Source organism: Lathamus discolor, chromosome 3 (genome assembly GCF_037157495.1).
Source record: "Lathamus discolor isolate bLatDis1 chromosome 3, bLatDis1.hap1, whole genome shotgun sequence".
NCBI lineage: Eukaryota > Metazoa > Chordata > Aves > Psittaciformes > Psittacidae > Lathamus > Lathamus discolor.
The window spans coordinates 117,209,870-117,226,605 of NC_088886.1; the positions used below are offsets into that span (position 1 = coordinate 117,209,870).

The window sequence follows — 16,736 nt, forward strand, 5'->3', positions numbered from 1 at the left end:
CTTGTAGTGGAAAATGCCAAGTCCTTCAACATCACACATTTGCAATGCTCCAGCTTCTGCACTTATATTTCTTCCAGCTTTCTCCAAAATAACAAAGAAGGAATCTTCAAAATCAACAACAATAAAAACATGTTCCTCTAGGGGAAAATTACCAGGAAGTATGCAGAAAGATAAGCTGTTCAAACCTACTCTAATTTTAACAGCATTTCCTCCATTACCATACCATCACAATGTTAAGTTCAAAGTTACTTGTGTATAATGGAAGTAGTTTGATCATAAATATAATTTACTTAATAAATATGGCAAGTAAAATTTGCAGTGGAACAGGTTACACTTTAACAAATACTAATTGTAACAGAAGTCATCTGAAACAGACATTAAAAGGTTATATTCTTTCATACAGATCATAGCTAAACTTACTGAATCCTTTACTAAACAAAACAAAGCAAAAACCACTCCAACTTTTAAGTTAGGTAAGATTCTAGAATATATCAGAATTGCTGATAAAGTTAAGATGCAAGTTGTTGCGATTAGTCGGTAACTACTAAGTTTGGCAAAGCAGCACAAAGACATGTTTTAATCAGTACTTCTCAGCTGTGACTGAAAAATCTCTTGTAGTAGCTGTAATGGGGACTGCTAAAGCTGGCATTACTCGTAGGATATCAAACTGCCTGCAGCATATGGCAGGGCTGGCACTCTGGTACACAAGAGTTGCTTTTTGTTCTAATAACATATCTTACCAATCAAGATTCATTATTTCAGCTTTCCCCTTTTAAAGAAAGAAAAGGGCATACACTGTACTTACAATGAGAATTCCCAGAAACCTGCCAGAGTTACTAGTAGTATTTTAGTTAAACCAAGATTCGGATAAACTGATGCCATAAAATACTTTAAGACAGAAGCATTCAACTAAAAGGAGGAAAAGCTTTATTTGCACCCAAAAGACCATCAGAATTTTAGAAGGAAAATTGGTGCTTTTTTCATCAATGCCAACTGAATCCATTCTGCTGAATAACGAAGAAAACTTTTGAATGAGAAGATATACATCAAGAAAAATACTTCAGAAAGACCAAGGATAAAAACACAGCTTTCTAAAATGAAAGCAATAAAGTTTGATATTCTTTACCCAGAAGTTGAAGCTCAGTTCAAAAATTTGGACTTGCACAAATAACTGATTGCCATTCACAGGGGTAACTAGTCATGTTTTCCTTGGAAGTTACTGAAACTGCCTGTGAAGGTGCAAGTTACACCACTGTTGCTGTTAGCCCCATGAGTAACTTCAAGCTCAATCACTGCAAAGTAATTTAAGCGATTTACGTTTTAAGCAAACGTGGAGAACTTTGCGTGTACCTACACACAGAACAGCAATGCGCTATGCTCAGACAGCCACAGGAGCCTTGTGATGACAGTTCTGTACCCTTATTTGTTACCCAAGTCATCTTAGGAAGACCTGCAATGGTCAACTGTACTGTTTTCGGCGTAGCCTAGATAACACAAAACAAGTAATTACGTTTGTTCAAACAGCCTGCAACATTTTTTATAAAGTGACTTACCTTGACATTACTGTTTTCTTGAGTTCAGCACGTCCAAAGTCAAACACATGGAGCAGCATATCAACAGTCCTACAGATCTTTGCAAAAATATCTATAAACACATTAAATCTCATAAACTACCCATAGAGATTATTCCTGCATACCACTTCTCCCATAACAAATGCAAGCAACATTCCTGTTGTATGTAGTCATATGAGCCTATACTCCTTGACAAAAAACAAACCAAGCAGTTTTTGATAGCAGGTGGAAAAAGAAACCAAATCTCTTCGAAACTATGAAGTCCACCTTCATTACCGCAAGATCAACTCTTCTTCCCACCTAGTATCAGTTCTGACAGAGTCTGTGTAAGGGCAGCCATTTCTCAGGTAGGCAAGTTATAAGCTGTTCAGACCTTGAAGTTATTTGAAGGTGTCAAAATGAAAAAATAATTAAGTTAGTGAAGATCAGAGCCAGACTGCAATATGATCCTCCCCAAAAACCGGTTTCCAAAGGACAGCAGTGTATTTCATGCTAGACAGACTGCCAATGCTGGTAAAATTCCTTTCTCAAAAGGAGAGAAGCAAAAGTAGCGACTATGAACATATACAGGAAATAAACCAAATACAAGCCACACAGACACATTCTGTATAAGTAACAACTTTATTGTAACTTGATGTGCTGAAATGCAAAAATATTTTCAGCAACAAGGTACAAAAAGTATTTCACCATTAACATCAGCTGATAAAAAAAGGCTGGATGGTTTGATACAACTGTTTACATATCTGAATTCTTTTAATCATTTCCACCCCAAAACAGGTATAAGTCATTTCACTGGTTTAATTTTTAAAATAGGACTCATTGATCTTAAGCCTTCAAAAACCAGGTTACAAATACAGTGAAGTTCCTTGCAAAACACTTGAAATAGTGAATTCCCTTTACAAATGTAGTCCATTTACTGTAAGCAGAAGCCAAGTTATGAGACTAAGTCAGTGTCTTGCTAGCTAAGGAGCTAAGCTCTGCACTAAATGCACTATCAACACCAGACAGCAGACAGTTAACATTCCATTTGTCAATTACAAAAAGTAAATCCATTAAACTCAAATTTTAGCCAACTGTAAAATCCAATGAAATTGAACAGTATTTCAGGTAGCAATATCTCACATTTGCAATTCACTGTCTTTCATGAAACACAGTTTCAAATACTGCACATCGTTTTATTCTCCCAAGGGAGAAACCTTACTATAAGGATTTAAAAGGAACATAATCTCCATGTAGGTCTTCCACTGACCATCTGTGCAAAGGTGGATTTTATACCCAATGTTTAGAAAAACATCAGACTAGAGTAACTCGTGAAACTAACTTTGTGTCCATGATTATCACATTTTGACATACACTTATCTTGTAACAGCAAGTATTTTCACATTTTCACAAAAATATACCATTACTCAACTTGTATCTATAATACTTATTTCACTTCTTTGTGTAGTTTCTACCTCAGTGAAACTGAATTTAGGTAGAAAGAATCAACATGCAACAGAGCCTAAATGGGCAATTTGTAACTTTTCCATCTCAATTGTATATCAAATAGCATACTCCACCTTTAAGATTATCTTTTAAAAAAGATCTTGTGTCCTGTTAAATATTCCCTTCATTACAACAGTTTCCTAAAAAGGCACAATGTGTTCATACTTCTGCATGCAGTAAATGGACTCAGAAATAAGGATCATTCATTGAAGCATCTCCCACCCAAAGCGTCTCCTTAGGAGAGGTTCAAATGGAAAAAAAAATATATATATATATAATACATCATAGCATTTTAACAGCAAATTGAGTCCTTATTTTTAGAAAGTCATTCTTGACAAAAAACACCGCACAGTCATACACACACACGCACGCACACACAGGACACATGCAGGGTTCTCCCCAGAAAATTATGGAAGCAATGGTTCACATCTATCTGAGGGAGTAGTGTTGGCAAGCCAAAACATGGCACCTTCATACATTATATTCCTAATACATATACAAAACTAAGAAAAAACCCTTAAGATTTCAGCCTGAAAAAAACCGTCCATTTGTATCAGTTTCATACCTGCTGCACTTCGAACTGACAACTGAGGTTTTGAAGGGCAAGCTCTTGAGATGTGGGGAATAAAAACAAGCTACTGACTCCAAAGGAGACGGTTGTAATTACCAGCCAGCCCTGTTCCAGTGAGAACACTGCATGTAGTTAATTAAAGAGGTGAATAATTAGTGCACTCACTTAATAATACAGCAACTGTTTCACTTTTTTCGCAAGAGCTGACAAAACTTCAAAACATACATAATAAAATTATATCTAAACAGATCAATTGCCATGTGGGTTGTTTGGTTTTTTTTTTCCTGTTAGTGTAATGTATCATATACATTGTCTGACTTGAAAAGTGGACACTCTACAATGTAGGTAATATTACAGCATAGTGTCTGACATTTTTTGGTACAAAGTATGCTATTAAGCTTCTATTAAAAAAAAAATCATAAAAGTCCTTAAGCTTTCCATTTGATTACTGTACGTTGATATTTTTGAGTAAGCTGAACTGGACAATCATTACAGCATTAAATATTCAAGTCACTTTGTATGTTAGAGCTGCAAGTTTTACCAGTGATGAGTATGAGGATATATAGTCCTAACGCATTACACAGTGCAGCAAAAACATCACTATTTTGGAGAGAACAATTACTTTTGTCTTATTGTGAAGAATGCTTATGAGATCTTATTTTAGATAAATATTTTTACATTGATAAAAGGATAAATCTCTGCAAATATATAATCTGATGCCTTACGTTCTATTAAAGTTTCTGATTTTACACTTTATCCATCATAAAGATTTAGTTAGAAGGTAAGAAGAAAATGCATCTTTAGAGGTTATTTTATTGTTCAAAATGGAACTGAGTATTTTTTCCAATTTACCTTTGCTAGTGGTATCCTAGATGCCAAAGTATAAAACTATATACTCTTTCCTCTAAAAATTTCCTTCAGAGCAATTCAGAGGAATCCTAATGAAATGAGGATGGAGATAGATTTTAAGATAGTAAACAATCTGAAATTCTTCCTCTCTCCTCCCTGCATGCCTTTTTTTTAATAGGCAAACTAACCCCCTTATGCAAATATGTTCATAAATTAGGTGAGATCTCCTCCCATTCCCCACTGCTAACCCAAGTCTTCCCCAAAAAGTATAGCATATTATCACTATTACAGTAAACTCAATGCAATAACTCAGGAAACATTTAGAGTGTGCACTACTGCAGACTTTTCCTCCCAATTGTAAACAATGCTATCAAACACTGAGGATGTTGATATTAAAGCTAAGGTTCGCATCATAAAGAACTGGCCCATGACAAGCAGTTTATAAATGTTTCATCCTTTTCACATTATGCAGAATTTCAATAACATCCACAATGCTAGTACAATAACTGAAATGCAAGACTGAGCAAGTCTTTGCTTGCAAACTCCATCTGACATTTCGGGGAAATATTCCTCTTGATGTGTACATAACCTTCTCAGGTGTTAATGAAAGCTGTGCACATAGGTCAAGATGGAAAAAACCCTTCAAAACTTTGCCATTCACATGCCTTTTTCAAATAAGCAAAAATATTCTGTTACTTAAATATGAAAGCTTGCAATAGCCACCTTCAATTGAGTCTTAAAAAGACATGCCTTTCTTTTCTAACAAAACTAAATCCCATGTGGCTGTGGGCATCTTAAAATGTATCTAAAAAGTTAAGCCACAATTACCTGTACCTCATTAATTCATCAAAAGCAAAATATATATGTACCACACAACATACAAAAGTTACACATTAAAAGTGCATATTCAGAATCCATTTGGCCCATTTCTTCAATTTACATTTGGTCATTCTATGCATCCTTTACTTTCCTATGTAACCATAAACACGGGATATGTTCTTTTCCATATACAATACTATTCTGTTTTCACATTGAACAATCTTCACCTCTGTTCAGTTCTGCATTAAATGTAAACTAATGATGGACCGTAAAGAAACACAAGCAAGAGGTTTATTCTGTGTTTCTTTTTCCCATTTGGACAGCTTTGACACACACACAATAAGCATTACAAACTGTAATGAAAATACATTTTTGGGCCAAACCGTTGCATATTTGCCCCCACAATGAAAAATAAATTATGTTCAAAGCAGTATATTGCCATAAATAGCCTGTAAGCATTTGCCGAAGGTAAACAGGCTCTCCCCATACTTAACACTTGCCTAGGGTACGTTATGTGCCTCTGATTCAAGTGCTTTTAATGAGAGGCTAGTTAAAACCTTCCAGTTTAGCACAGGACCAAACTATAATCTTTTTTTTTTTTCTTCTGAAAATAATGGAAGATCCCTTTCAAAAATTAATCTTCAGTTATCAACTTTACTGCATTATGGCGCTAGTGCAATCCTGCAGAGCCTAGTCAAAAAGACAAGGCACATTAAAAAATAATAATAATAATAATAATAATAAAAAAAAAATCAAGATACATTAGACTATATGGACTAGAGTCATTGAAGATAATTTAAGGCCTTTCAGTGAATTAATCAGTCTAATTTAAAGCTGAGGATTAAACCATAAATTATCCATCTGAAAAGCAAACAATAGGCTTTTTCAGCTTCTGTTCTGTGGACAAGGATAACAAAAACTCTTTTTATGGTTTGTGAAAACACCTCTGGACATGGAGTAGAGTCAATTCAGTTTCTCTAAAGTTCATGGAAGATTTCAGGACTGTTTTAGCCGTTTGCGTGGAATGCCAAACTGCGGACACTGTGCAGACGCTAGTGCGCGAAAGGCCTCTGCTACTAAGTGAGGGTGGGAGTGGATCATGGACTTCCAGCCTGCTGTTTCCATTATGTCTGTTGCTTGGCTGAAAACAAAAGTATTAATAATAGTCACACAACTTTACAAACCAAATGCAAAAATACACAGTTGAGAAGAGCAGGCAAGACAACTACCGCAGAAAAGCAGCTGAACATTATGAGACAACAGACATTACGAATGCTGGTAAGGATGCCGTTGGAAAGAAACAGCAAATTGCAATTCAGGTATACTAATACCATCACATGTAGGCCATAAGGTACTTATTCTGCTTTACGTAGTACTGGCAACACATTAGCTAGAGGCCTGCATCTAGTACTGGGCACTGTGTTAAGATGACTACCTTGAAATCGCTCAGGAAAAACATAATAAAAGTAAGAGGAAATCTAGAAGAAAGTGAGGTCTAGTGTAGATGTGAAAAGCCATGGAAGACATGGTAATTTCATTACATAGAAGGGCATGCTAAATTTAGGGAGAGAGAAGCATGACAAGATGAATCAGCCAAAACAGCAGCAAAAATGATGTAGTTTGTATGTTAGAAAAAGCAATGAAGACAGATCAGCTGTCTGAATATAGAGCCCTTCACTGCGAGCTCAGTTTTACTACCAGCGGAGTATACTTGAGAATATTCACTCCTTCTTCAGTACAAAATCACGGACTACATTCAGAATGGCTTTCAATGGCCACTACGGATTCTTAACAAACATAGAAGCAACGACAAATTTCATCAAGTATCCAGGAAATTAAAAGCTATGTATTTTCTCCATGTATATGTTTACTTTTTTGTGAACGTAGATTCTTCTGCACATGAAGAACATTACCCTGGTTGGTATGCATGCCACATTGACACAGGATAAATTTGTAATTTTGAACCAGCAATTTATGCATCAATCCCAGGTTTCTGCTACCCTGCATTTTCAAAAGCCTTTCATAAGCATCCTCATACTGCTTCAGGAATACTGTCAAGCATAAAGTTAACAGCCAATATCTGTACCATATGATCTCTAAATAACCTTTGCACATTTCTAATGCAAGCCTTTAATCTTCTGCTGCAAGTCAGTAAAGGTAAGTGCCTTGAGAAACAGTATCAAAGTTCAGATTCCCTGGTGCCAAGTGTTAGTAAATTAAGCCAGGCCTTCTCATGTTATTTCCCTGATTTATTGCAGATGCTTTAGCTGAAGCAAAGATGACCAGCATCTGTAATAGCAACATGCTAAGACACAAGTCAGCTCAGTAAGTTCAAAATCACTTGAAAAGGAATACATCTGCTAGTTTACATTGTTATGTATGCTGACTTATCTTTATTAAGTTTTCTACTGGTATTTCACTGTTTACCTTCTACCACTCCCTTTTCCACAGCATGCTCAATCATTAGGCCCGTGAAGATTTTTGTTGTTAAAGGAGAAACACTAATTTTAAAGCAACTGGTACAACATACATTTTAACTTCTCTGGAGATTCTGACAGTAAGATAAGTGCTCTGCTTTGTTTCACTGTTTCAGCCTACCGCTGGCTATCCTGAAGCCGTCTGTCTTCTATTCTGTGATTCACTTGAGCTGTTCCAAATACATGCTGCAACTGGTCTTACTGTCTAAGCCACATATTCTTGACCTATTCCCAGTGTAGGCAGAAGCACTTACAGAGCCAGCCAGATCAGAGGGACCTGACTAGCTGTGTGGCCTCAAGAGTACTAGCGCTGGCATGCAGGAAGGTGAACAAACGTTGCCAAAGGCAAAAAGAGCAACTGCCCTCCTTTATTTGGAAATACTACAGGCTCATATTGACCTAAGCAAGTCATGAAACCACACTGGGGTTGTCACTCCTCCAGGCATAAGCCTGGTTAGTCAAGAGAATAGTTCCATCTATAAAGGTTGCTGCCACCATCTCACAGCACTGATAGGAGTTGGGGAGAGGAATGAAAACTAGCTATTGTTAGGATCTCGCACTGGAAGGCAATTAACTCTACCTATCAGTTAAAGGGAACTCACAATCATAACTGGGGTAGTATCTGCTGAATCCTACTTTACTTACAGTCAGTGACTGGCCTCAGTAGTGTGGACATGAAGCAACAGTTCTTAAGATCTGCAGTCTATTTAGCAGTGTTTGTACAGAACATCGTGAGGCAGGAAAACTTACTTGCTATTCCAGTTTTTCCCATCTTTACACCCAAGTTGTCTAAGAACACTGCACCTGTAAGAAAGAGCCATGCTCATGACGAAAAGGTACACAAAGCATAAATACAAATATATGTACAGTCTCAAAAATATTACTTGCCTGTTAATGAAGTCTATTGCTTGTGCTTTTAACTGTTCAGCGCTGTGCAAATCTGCGAGGATAAGAATGTCAGCAACATTTTCTACCGAGAGGTTACTACAGAGTGCTTCCTCACACATGACCTTCAGCCGTTCCAGTGCATACTGATAAAAGAAAAAACTACACTAATCATTCTTCAAACTAATTTTTTCTACCAGTACCTCTACAGTTTTTGTGACAGTTCCAGTCATGAAAGTGCTTGGTGCCTCTCAAGCTTAACATCAAACCACCTCCAAACAGATAATTCTAATTCGATACGCTGCACTGAAGAGTCCTCAAATGGTAAGACATGTATTAGGTTTGACACAAGCTGATCAAATGCTTTACTATAACTTCAAAACAAAAATAACTCATTCAGAAGTTTTCATTTTCCTTCAGTTTAGTAGGGGAGGAAGAGCAAGAAACAGACACAGGCTCTATAATTATATTAGATATGTATACATCTCAAAGTGAGGGGCAAGAAATTATACAGTGTAACATTCACAAAAATGTCCACTGGAAAATACATTAAACTAGCCTATTCCAAGTTCAGTCCTACTCCCACCTCTGAATTTCTTTATTTCTTCCATACTTTTGACACAGCCTACCAGAAAGTTGATGTAAAAGAATTGCATTCCCACATTATATTCTGCATTAATAAACCATGCTTCTTTTTTGAAGGATGTCATAGTCTGAACAGGTTTCATTCAGCTGTATACATTACTACTGAGAGCTTACCCATCCCATTTAGTTTAGCACCCTCCTGATAAGAGTTTAAGTCTGAAAAGAATTTTAGACACAAGTGGCATATATTCAAGTTGCCACTTATAGATTTGTATTAGCAACTGTTGAATGCAATGAAGAAATGCCATTCAAGTCAAATTAATGGGCTAACTTCTATGTTTCTAGACCTATGCATTTTTACTTCCATTTTATTTCTATAGTGCTCCTCGAGATACGGCACTGTAGATTTGTTCTAACTGATACTTACTTACTCTAAAAAAAGTTATTAGCTGGTAGGTATAATGCATTCTGTAAAATGTAAAACACTTTTTTTTTTTTTTTAGATTATTATTTCACATTCAAAGGAATAAAGTTTCCATTTTTATTTCCAGATACTGCAGACAATCCCACCACTGCAACTTATAATATTATCTACATTTATCAATTATGTCCTAAATAAAGGCCAGCAGTCATAAAATATCACCGCTTCACCTTTCTGTTTGGGTATACTGAAACTTGACAAAACACCATCAGTTCTGGAAGATAAGATGCTGGCAATGAGAGGTGAAAGGAGCAAGTTCCCAAGGCCAGGTCAAATGATCTTGAAAACTTAAGAATCCATTAAAGTGCCAGAAAAAAAAAAAGTATATTTTTTTTCTTGAAATTAACTACTGGTATGACTTATTATCTTGGATGTTTTATATTCTGACTGATTATGAGAACAGGCAACCTTCACCACTAATATTTTACAGATCTGATTGCTCAACCAATACCGAAACTGCAAAGGTAGTTTAAGAAACTGCCACTGCAGCTGAGAGTGAGAACTTCGATTATACGCAATGAAGTGAGTATTCTCTGGATTCTAAACTACTTCTGCCTCCTCAGGGAAAGACAACTGTGCATCCTCTGAGGATAGGTAAGTAAAATTTTAACTCAAGCTGTAAAGCAGTGAAGAAAAAAAAAAAAATCAGGTATTGGGATCAAAAGTTAGAAAACTGTAAATTATGATAGGGAATAATCTCACGTTAACTGCTGTGCTGCTATAAAGCCCCTTTATCTCAAATATCATTGTAGAAAAAGTATTTCAGAGTGAAATTAATTTAAATCTAAAGTAGACAAAGTTCCAATATAGAAGAGATGAAAAGCTAAAACTGTTATCTTTGTAGGGAAAACAAAAAGATGAAAGTTCTGAAGTAGCAGTACTTCAGGAAGCACAGTTAATTCAAACACTTGCATATATCCTCTTCAAGTGCACAAAGATCTAGGATACATTTTATTTAAGACCAGTTTTCCAAGCATATTAATGGTCCCCAATCTCCATCTTAAAAAAAAATAAAAAATAAAAAATAAAAATTGGGTAGTAAATATAATTAATCTGAAACACTTCTGGTCAAGAAAGATGTATCAGCCTTCTATTGCTGAAAGGCTATCCTTTCCCTTCTTTCTCCATTTCTGAGGAAATCTGTTTCTCATCATTTTAAAACAATAATTAAAATACACATCAATCTGAAAAAAACTGGTAGGCTTTGTGGGGTTTTTTAGAAGACAATTCCACAAGTAAACATGAGGTTTGAGAACTTAAAAGTCAATAACTTACTTTGTCTGCAGCTGCTAACAAGTTGTCAGCCATTTTTTCAAGGTTTGGTGCTTTTCCCGTGTAAATGAACCTCATCATTTCTTTAAAAACTTCAGGATCTACATCATTTATCTCTACACGATTCTGGTAAAAAAAAAAAAAAAAACAAAAAACACAAAAAAACCCCTCAATGCCTCTAAAATTTAGCTACTACTTTAACATATCAAATATCATCTGATGAACACTCCAAGTTTTCATTTGCAATCCATCATGCAAAATCCTTACAAACTTAAGTTAGCATTCAACAATACTAAGCAGAAAGTAAATAATGGCTCTTAAAATCACATAGAAATCAGTTGGGAACAATTCAGGAATAACTGCAACTTTTTTCTAGACATGTCCAGCTCCAGACTATTGCGTAGGCTGTACATAAAGAAAAAAACCAAGGCACAGTTTCAGGAATATTTAAAAGTGCTGCTGAGCTTCCAATCCAACAATGATGTGCTTGGAATACCGCAAGTCAGAGCACCAGACAGAACAAAATGAGACATTCTGGCTTGACTTTGACTGAGTCAGCACAGCCTATGTTTGGTTCTCAGAATCCAAAAAGCAAACAAAAAAGCTGATATAACGGACATTTTATGTGCTGAAGCCCATCCTAATAAAACTGTGGTATTACATGCTTGATCCCACCCTCAAATAGTATTCCCCATAAGCAACTAACAAAGTAGGGAATTATTTCAAAGATGTAGAAGCAAGCACCAGACTTCTGAATGGAGTACACGATAGTACATGAGATGCACATGTTCTGGTTTCCTAACCACTGAACCACAAACAGTATTTATGAGTAAGGCTGCACTACTGATTCACTGTTAACATGAAGGTGGAGGCCCCCAGCAGTGGTGTATTACTGAAGCCGTGACATAGCTGGATTTCTTTCAGTTCAGAAATCTCTACAAAATGATTCCAGTATTCCAAATCTACCTGTGAAAGTTTCCAGATTGTATTTGTTCACACCAGTGGCAACCTTGTAGCCTTCAAGACTAAGTGATGGTCACCTATTACAACTCTTTAGTGAGCTGATCAGTTCCTTGCTTTTTTTTATGGATTGTGCCTATAACCAACCCATTTTAGATATTTTTCATCAGGAAAGACAACTCCTCACTGTGGGAGAGATCAAGTGCATAAAAGCAGCAGCAGCTCTCTGTGCTGATTAAGTAACTATCCATCCAAAACACTTACACAGGTCAAGTACCTGCAGAAACTGAATGAAAAGGAGAGGGTTCACTGCCTCAGGGCTTAATTTTAGTCATAATTCACCTGTTGTTTCTATACCTCCTGGCTACCATATAAAATGTTTTAATACACTGTAGCAAAATCTTAGTCAAGTCAATCAGCTTATGCGAAGGCATAAACTAAAGCAAAAAGGGGCAGAGATTACTAGGTCAATTACATAAGTAGCTGCTGTTAGAAAACCCTGACTGATCTAGGGTAGGTACAAGTACTTGCAAGAACAAATCCTCCAGAACCCTTCCACATTCAACCCTAACTGTTCTTTCTACACAAGAAAATTCCCACAGAACTCACCAGGAGAGCAACCAGGAGTAGTACCCTCCTCCACTCACAAACCATCATACAGTACTTGTCTTCCTCAATTTGTAATACTGAAGTTTTCTGCAACTTTTCCCTTTTTCACAAGATACAAATATTTACATGTGAAGTTTTCAGTAATGCTTACCTTTTTACTTTCCTCCATTTCATGTTCAAACATTGCATTAAAAACTGGAGATCGTGCTGTATCAAGAAAAGTAAATATTGAATATAGCAAAATTTAAAACTTTCAGCGATTTAAATTATGAAGTAATAGCAATACAAAAGTAGAAAGTACCTGCAAGGACAGATTTATGAGCTTTGAATTCTTGTCCTCCTACATAAAAACTGCAATCTGTAAATCTTGTTGTTTCCCAGAGATTCCCTAAATCTTCTGCTAGTCGACATTCGGGTACCTTCAAAGTGTTTGTATTAGACTGTCCTGATATATTTACTGAGTCTTGGACCACGCTTACCTAACAGAAAATCACAGCAAGACAACTCCTTCATAATTGAATGACAGTAATGATTATATTACAGCACCTACTATTGCTAGAATTTCAGCAATTTCAAAGCAAAGAAAAAAAAAAAAAAACAAACCAGTGATATTTCTGGCATTAGGCCAGAACCATACCCCGATGCTTTACAGTTTACTTTTAAGCAATATAAAACAAATGGGGCTTTACTTAGAGACCAGTATTTTGTATTTATCCAACCAAAACAAACAAACAAACAAAAAGAGCAGAATACCCCAGACAAGCCAAAGTATCAATATGGCTGTTGGGATATCAGTGGGATATAAAAGAAAAAAGTTAACTCTCTTTCAAAGATAACAGTTCACTCTTTACACATTTAAACAAAATAGATACAATATAAAACTGTAAACAGATCATCAGGATCACAAGGTCACAGCAAAGTTTTAAGGGAATAATGCATAGAAATTTTGAATAATTATAACTTTAACTACAGTAAGTTCATACTTCACCTGCAATGTGATAATGAAAACTAAGTGCGAGTAACATAGGTCCTCCATTATTTCATTTTACTGTGTACAGCTGAGGCTGGAATCACCAGTCATTGTTTTCCAAACAAGATTAAAAGCCATTACTTTAGCAATGTAAGTCAATGAAGTATAAGATGGAGTAGGTAACTTCAATAGTGAAATGCATACTCACACAATGTCATCTTTGTACAGAACTAGTTAAGAAAACTGAAATGTGTGCATTTGAAGTGAATATATTGGCATTATTCCCCTTTCACGTAAGAAGAGAACAGGACAACAGCATTCTTATATGCTTTTTTTCAGATATCTTTACATATTGTTTTAATGTATGTTGGGAAAACATAAGAAGAGCTCAGGAGGTGTTACTTCTGTTCCCTGAGATCACACGCCTGAGGAAAAAAAGCACGTTCGTAAATAAGAGACGTACTACAAGATCGTGATCACAAGATCTCCCAAATACAGAACAGTAGGGTTATCTATTAAGAGAAAATGCTGAGACTGTTAAGATCAGTGCTCAGTTTGATTTCTAGAGGCACAGCATCTGGAATAAATCTGGCATAAAACAGCACAGCTAAGCTTCACAGAAAGTTGAAGCACAGCAAACAAAACTCCAGATCAGAAGAGGAAGATGCTCAAATTAGGACAGCAGCTTGGGAATTTGAACCATTGCCTAATTCCCTGTTTCATCCCATACCCCCTTGTGATTAGTAGAAATTCCTTTATATTCTTCCACCTTTTAAAGGAAAAAAAAAAATACCCCAGGCACTGTGAAATTTCAGTTTTACATTAAGACTATAAATTTATAACACTAAAAATCTACAGAGCTATTGTGTACTTGATTTCACAGTTTTCATACACACAGAGTGATTTCAAGACATACACATACACACAAACGAAGTCTCAGCTTAGCAAAGCTAGTCTTCTGTTGTCAAGGGAGAGTTCTGCTTCTTCAGAGAGTTGACAAAGTTCCTGATCAAAGCTGCCTGCACAGCATCCTCTTGCTGGCTACAGACAAGTGCCTAGGAAGGTCACCTACTCATTCTTCATGTGTAATTAAATTGACCTCTGATCTTCCAAACTTCTATTGGTTTCTAATACACATCAGTAGTTGTGCAACACAACAATTTGCTATGATCCATCCTTTAAAGATATAACCCAAGCAAAATTTTAATTCAAGTCTCCTACCTCCAAGAAGCCTCGAATGTATTGTCTATAGATAGTAATAAGTTTTAAAAGTTCTAAATACAGACATTTTCATATCTCACTTGTCCAGATGGGGGGGGGGGGGGAGGGAGGGTTGCCCTTTTTTTTTTTTTTTAATTTGTTTAAATCAAGCTGAAATCCAATTAAGTTAATCCCACGTAACTATTGAAAGCTCATCCCAGGCTGAGTAACACCTGATACAATCCTTACTTGTGTTTATAAAATCACTCACAAGAGCAAAGGTATTTCTTTACTCAACTGAGGGATGATGAGAAGATGGTAGAACAGCAAACAACCTATTTCAAAGAGCAGCAGCAATCCAGCCAGGATTTCCAGGTACTCCATCCAGAAGGTCTGATGTATTTTACTGCTTAGGAAGCTATCCAACATGCAGCTTTTGTGCAGCCTACATACTTTAGGGGTACAGGTCCTATTTGTATTGCATTCTCTTACATGTAAGGGTATAGAAAAATGCATAAACTATAGGACTTGTTCAAGTTTTGTGTGTGATGACAGTTAATGTGGATAATGTCTATTATTTTCTTGGTTTTAAATCCATGGTGATCTAATAGTAAAGATAATTTAAGTGATACTCCAGACTACTTTCTTGACAGAAGCTAGGTAAGAGATCTGTGAAGGCACTCACTAGGGAAAACATCCCTGCAGAGAATTTACTATTCTACTAGTAAAATTACCTTAAAAAAAAAAAAAAAAAGAAAATTATGAAGTTGTATTTCATCAGGAGGTCACTTTGCAAAGTATTTAACTTAACAACCCTTCAGTTTCCAATACAAGGACATAGCCAAGAACACTCAACAACACAGAAGGAATATCTTTGCTGCCAAGGAAGACCAAATAATCCTGCAATTCAAAATGGAGAAAAGAGCCAACCAGCACAGCAGGTACCCACTGACCTTTACTAAATACCTGCTATATGTGGTAAATTTTAACAACATAAGTTTTAAGAAGTGGTCAGTCTTCCAACTAGGATACAAGTAGGAAGGCAAACACAGAAATTACAACTTACAGTTCAGTTTTAAAGGACAAAAGCTTCAAACTTGTCTATAGAAACAAGTCCTTCAAGCAACACCTAATTCTTCAGGTGTCATTAGAAATGACAGAACACACCTGATTAAACTAGTTTCAAACATTTGGATTTCTGATGTTTTTTTTCCCTTTAGCCTAAAACAAACCAGAAGTTATTTAACATGCTCACTGCGCACAACTAAATGTTGTACTTTCTTCCAGCATTTGTAATCAGGGTAGGTCAAACACTTCAAAAAAAGCCATTCGCATTAAAACATCAAGAAGTTTTGTAGCGAAACACAGCTATATTTAAAGATTAGCATCAAGATTTACGTAACAATGTTTCTTTCTAGAAAATTCAGTATTAGTTCAATTTAAAAAAACAAAGCAAAAAAACTTGAACATTAAATAGTGACCTATTTACAAAATCAAAAAACTGTTTTTATGAGCTGTTCATTTACAAAGTATTCATTACAAGGAAAACTTAAAATGAGAAAATACCCAAAAGTATCTTTACAGAACCATAAGACACTTGTTACATCAGCTTTTATCACCCAAATAATTGTATTCATAACAAATTTATCATGCAGCTCATTTAACTTGTCTAAGTGAAAATAAGATGCACTATATTTGCAATATCTAGTCTCAGGGGCCACATTTCAATTATTCTTCCTACACAGCATAATGACATATAATTAAATTGTAATCTTGCCAAGACAATTTTACATATTTCCAGTAAATACACAGATCAAAGCAAACTTATTAGCAGTTAGAACATCTATCATCCTCCTAAGTCACTAATCACTTCATGGCAGCAGAGATAACCAGCCAATGAGTATTTTACACTGTACTTAGAGTTTCTCTAGTTCCCATTTTTAACACTAAGCATTTTACTTAATTTTAATATGACAATTTAGGTTACAATATAACTGATACA

The 16,736-nt window shown here is 35.8% G+C and overlaps 1 protein-coding gene across 3 annotated transcripts in view; it reads right to left on the reverse strand.

Annotated features, from left to right (window-relative positions):
* Window positions 1-2,173: 2,173 nt before the first annotated feature.
* The window catches only part of SPOPL (speckle type BTB/POZ protein like), a 39,578-nt gene continuing 25,015 nt past the window's right edge, over window positions 2,174-16,736 (reverse strand). For all 3 annotated transcript variants that reach the window (XM_065671282.1, XM_065671283.1, XM_065671284.1), the window contains 6 exons: window positions 12,866-13,043; window positions 12,716-12,771; window positions 10,999-11,121; window positions 8,661-8,803; window positions 8,523-8,576; window positions 2,174-6,436 (listed from right to left, as the gene is read on the reverse strand). In XM_065671282.1, the coding sequence (XP_065527354.1) occupies window positions 6,292-6,436; window positions 8,523-8,576; window positions 8,661-8,803; window positions 10,999-11,121; window positions 12,716-12,771; window positions 12,866-13,043 (699 nt within the window). In that variant the 3' untranslated portion in view covers window positions 2,174-6,291. The remainder of the gene's footprint in view (window positions 6,437-8,522; window positions 8,577-8,660; window positions 8,804-10,998; window positions 11,122-12,715; window positions 12,772-12,865; window positions 13,044-16,736) is intronic.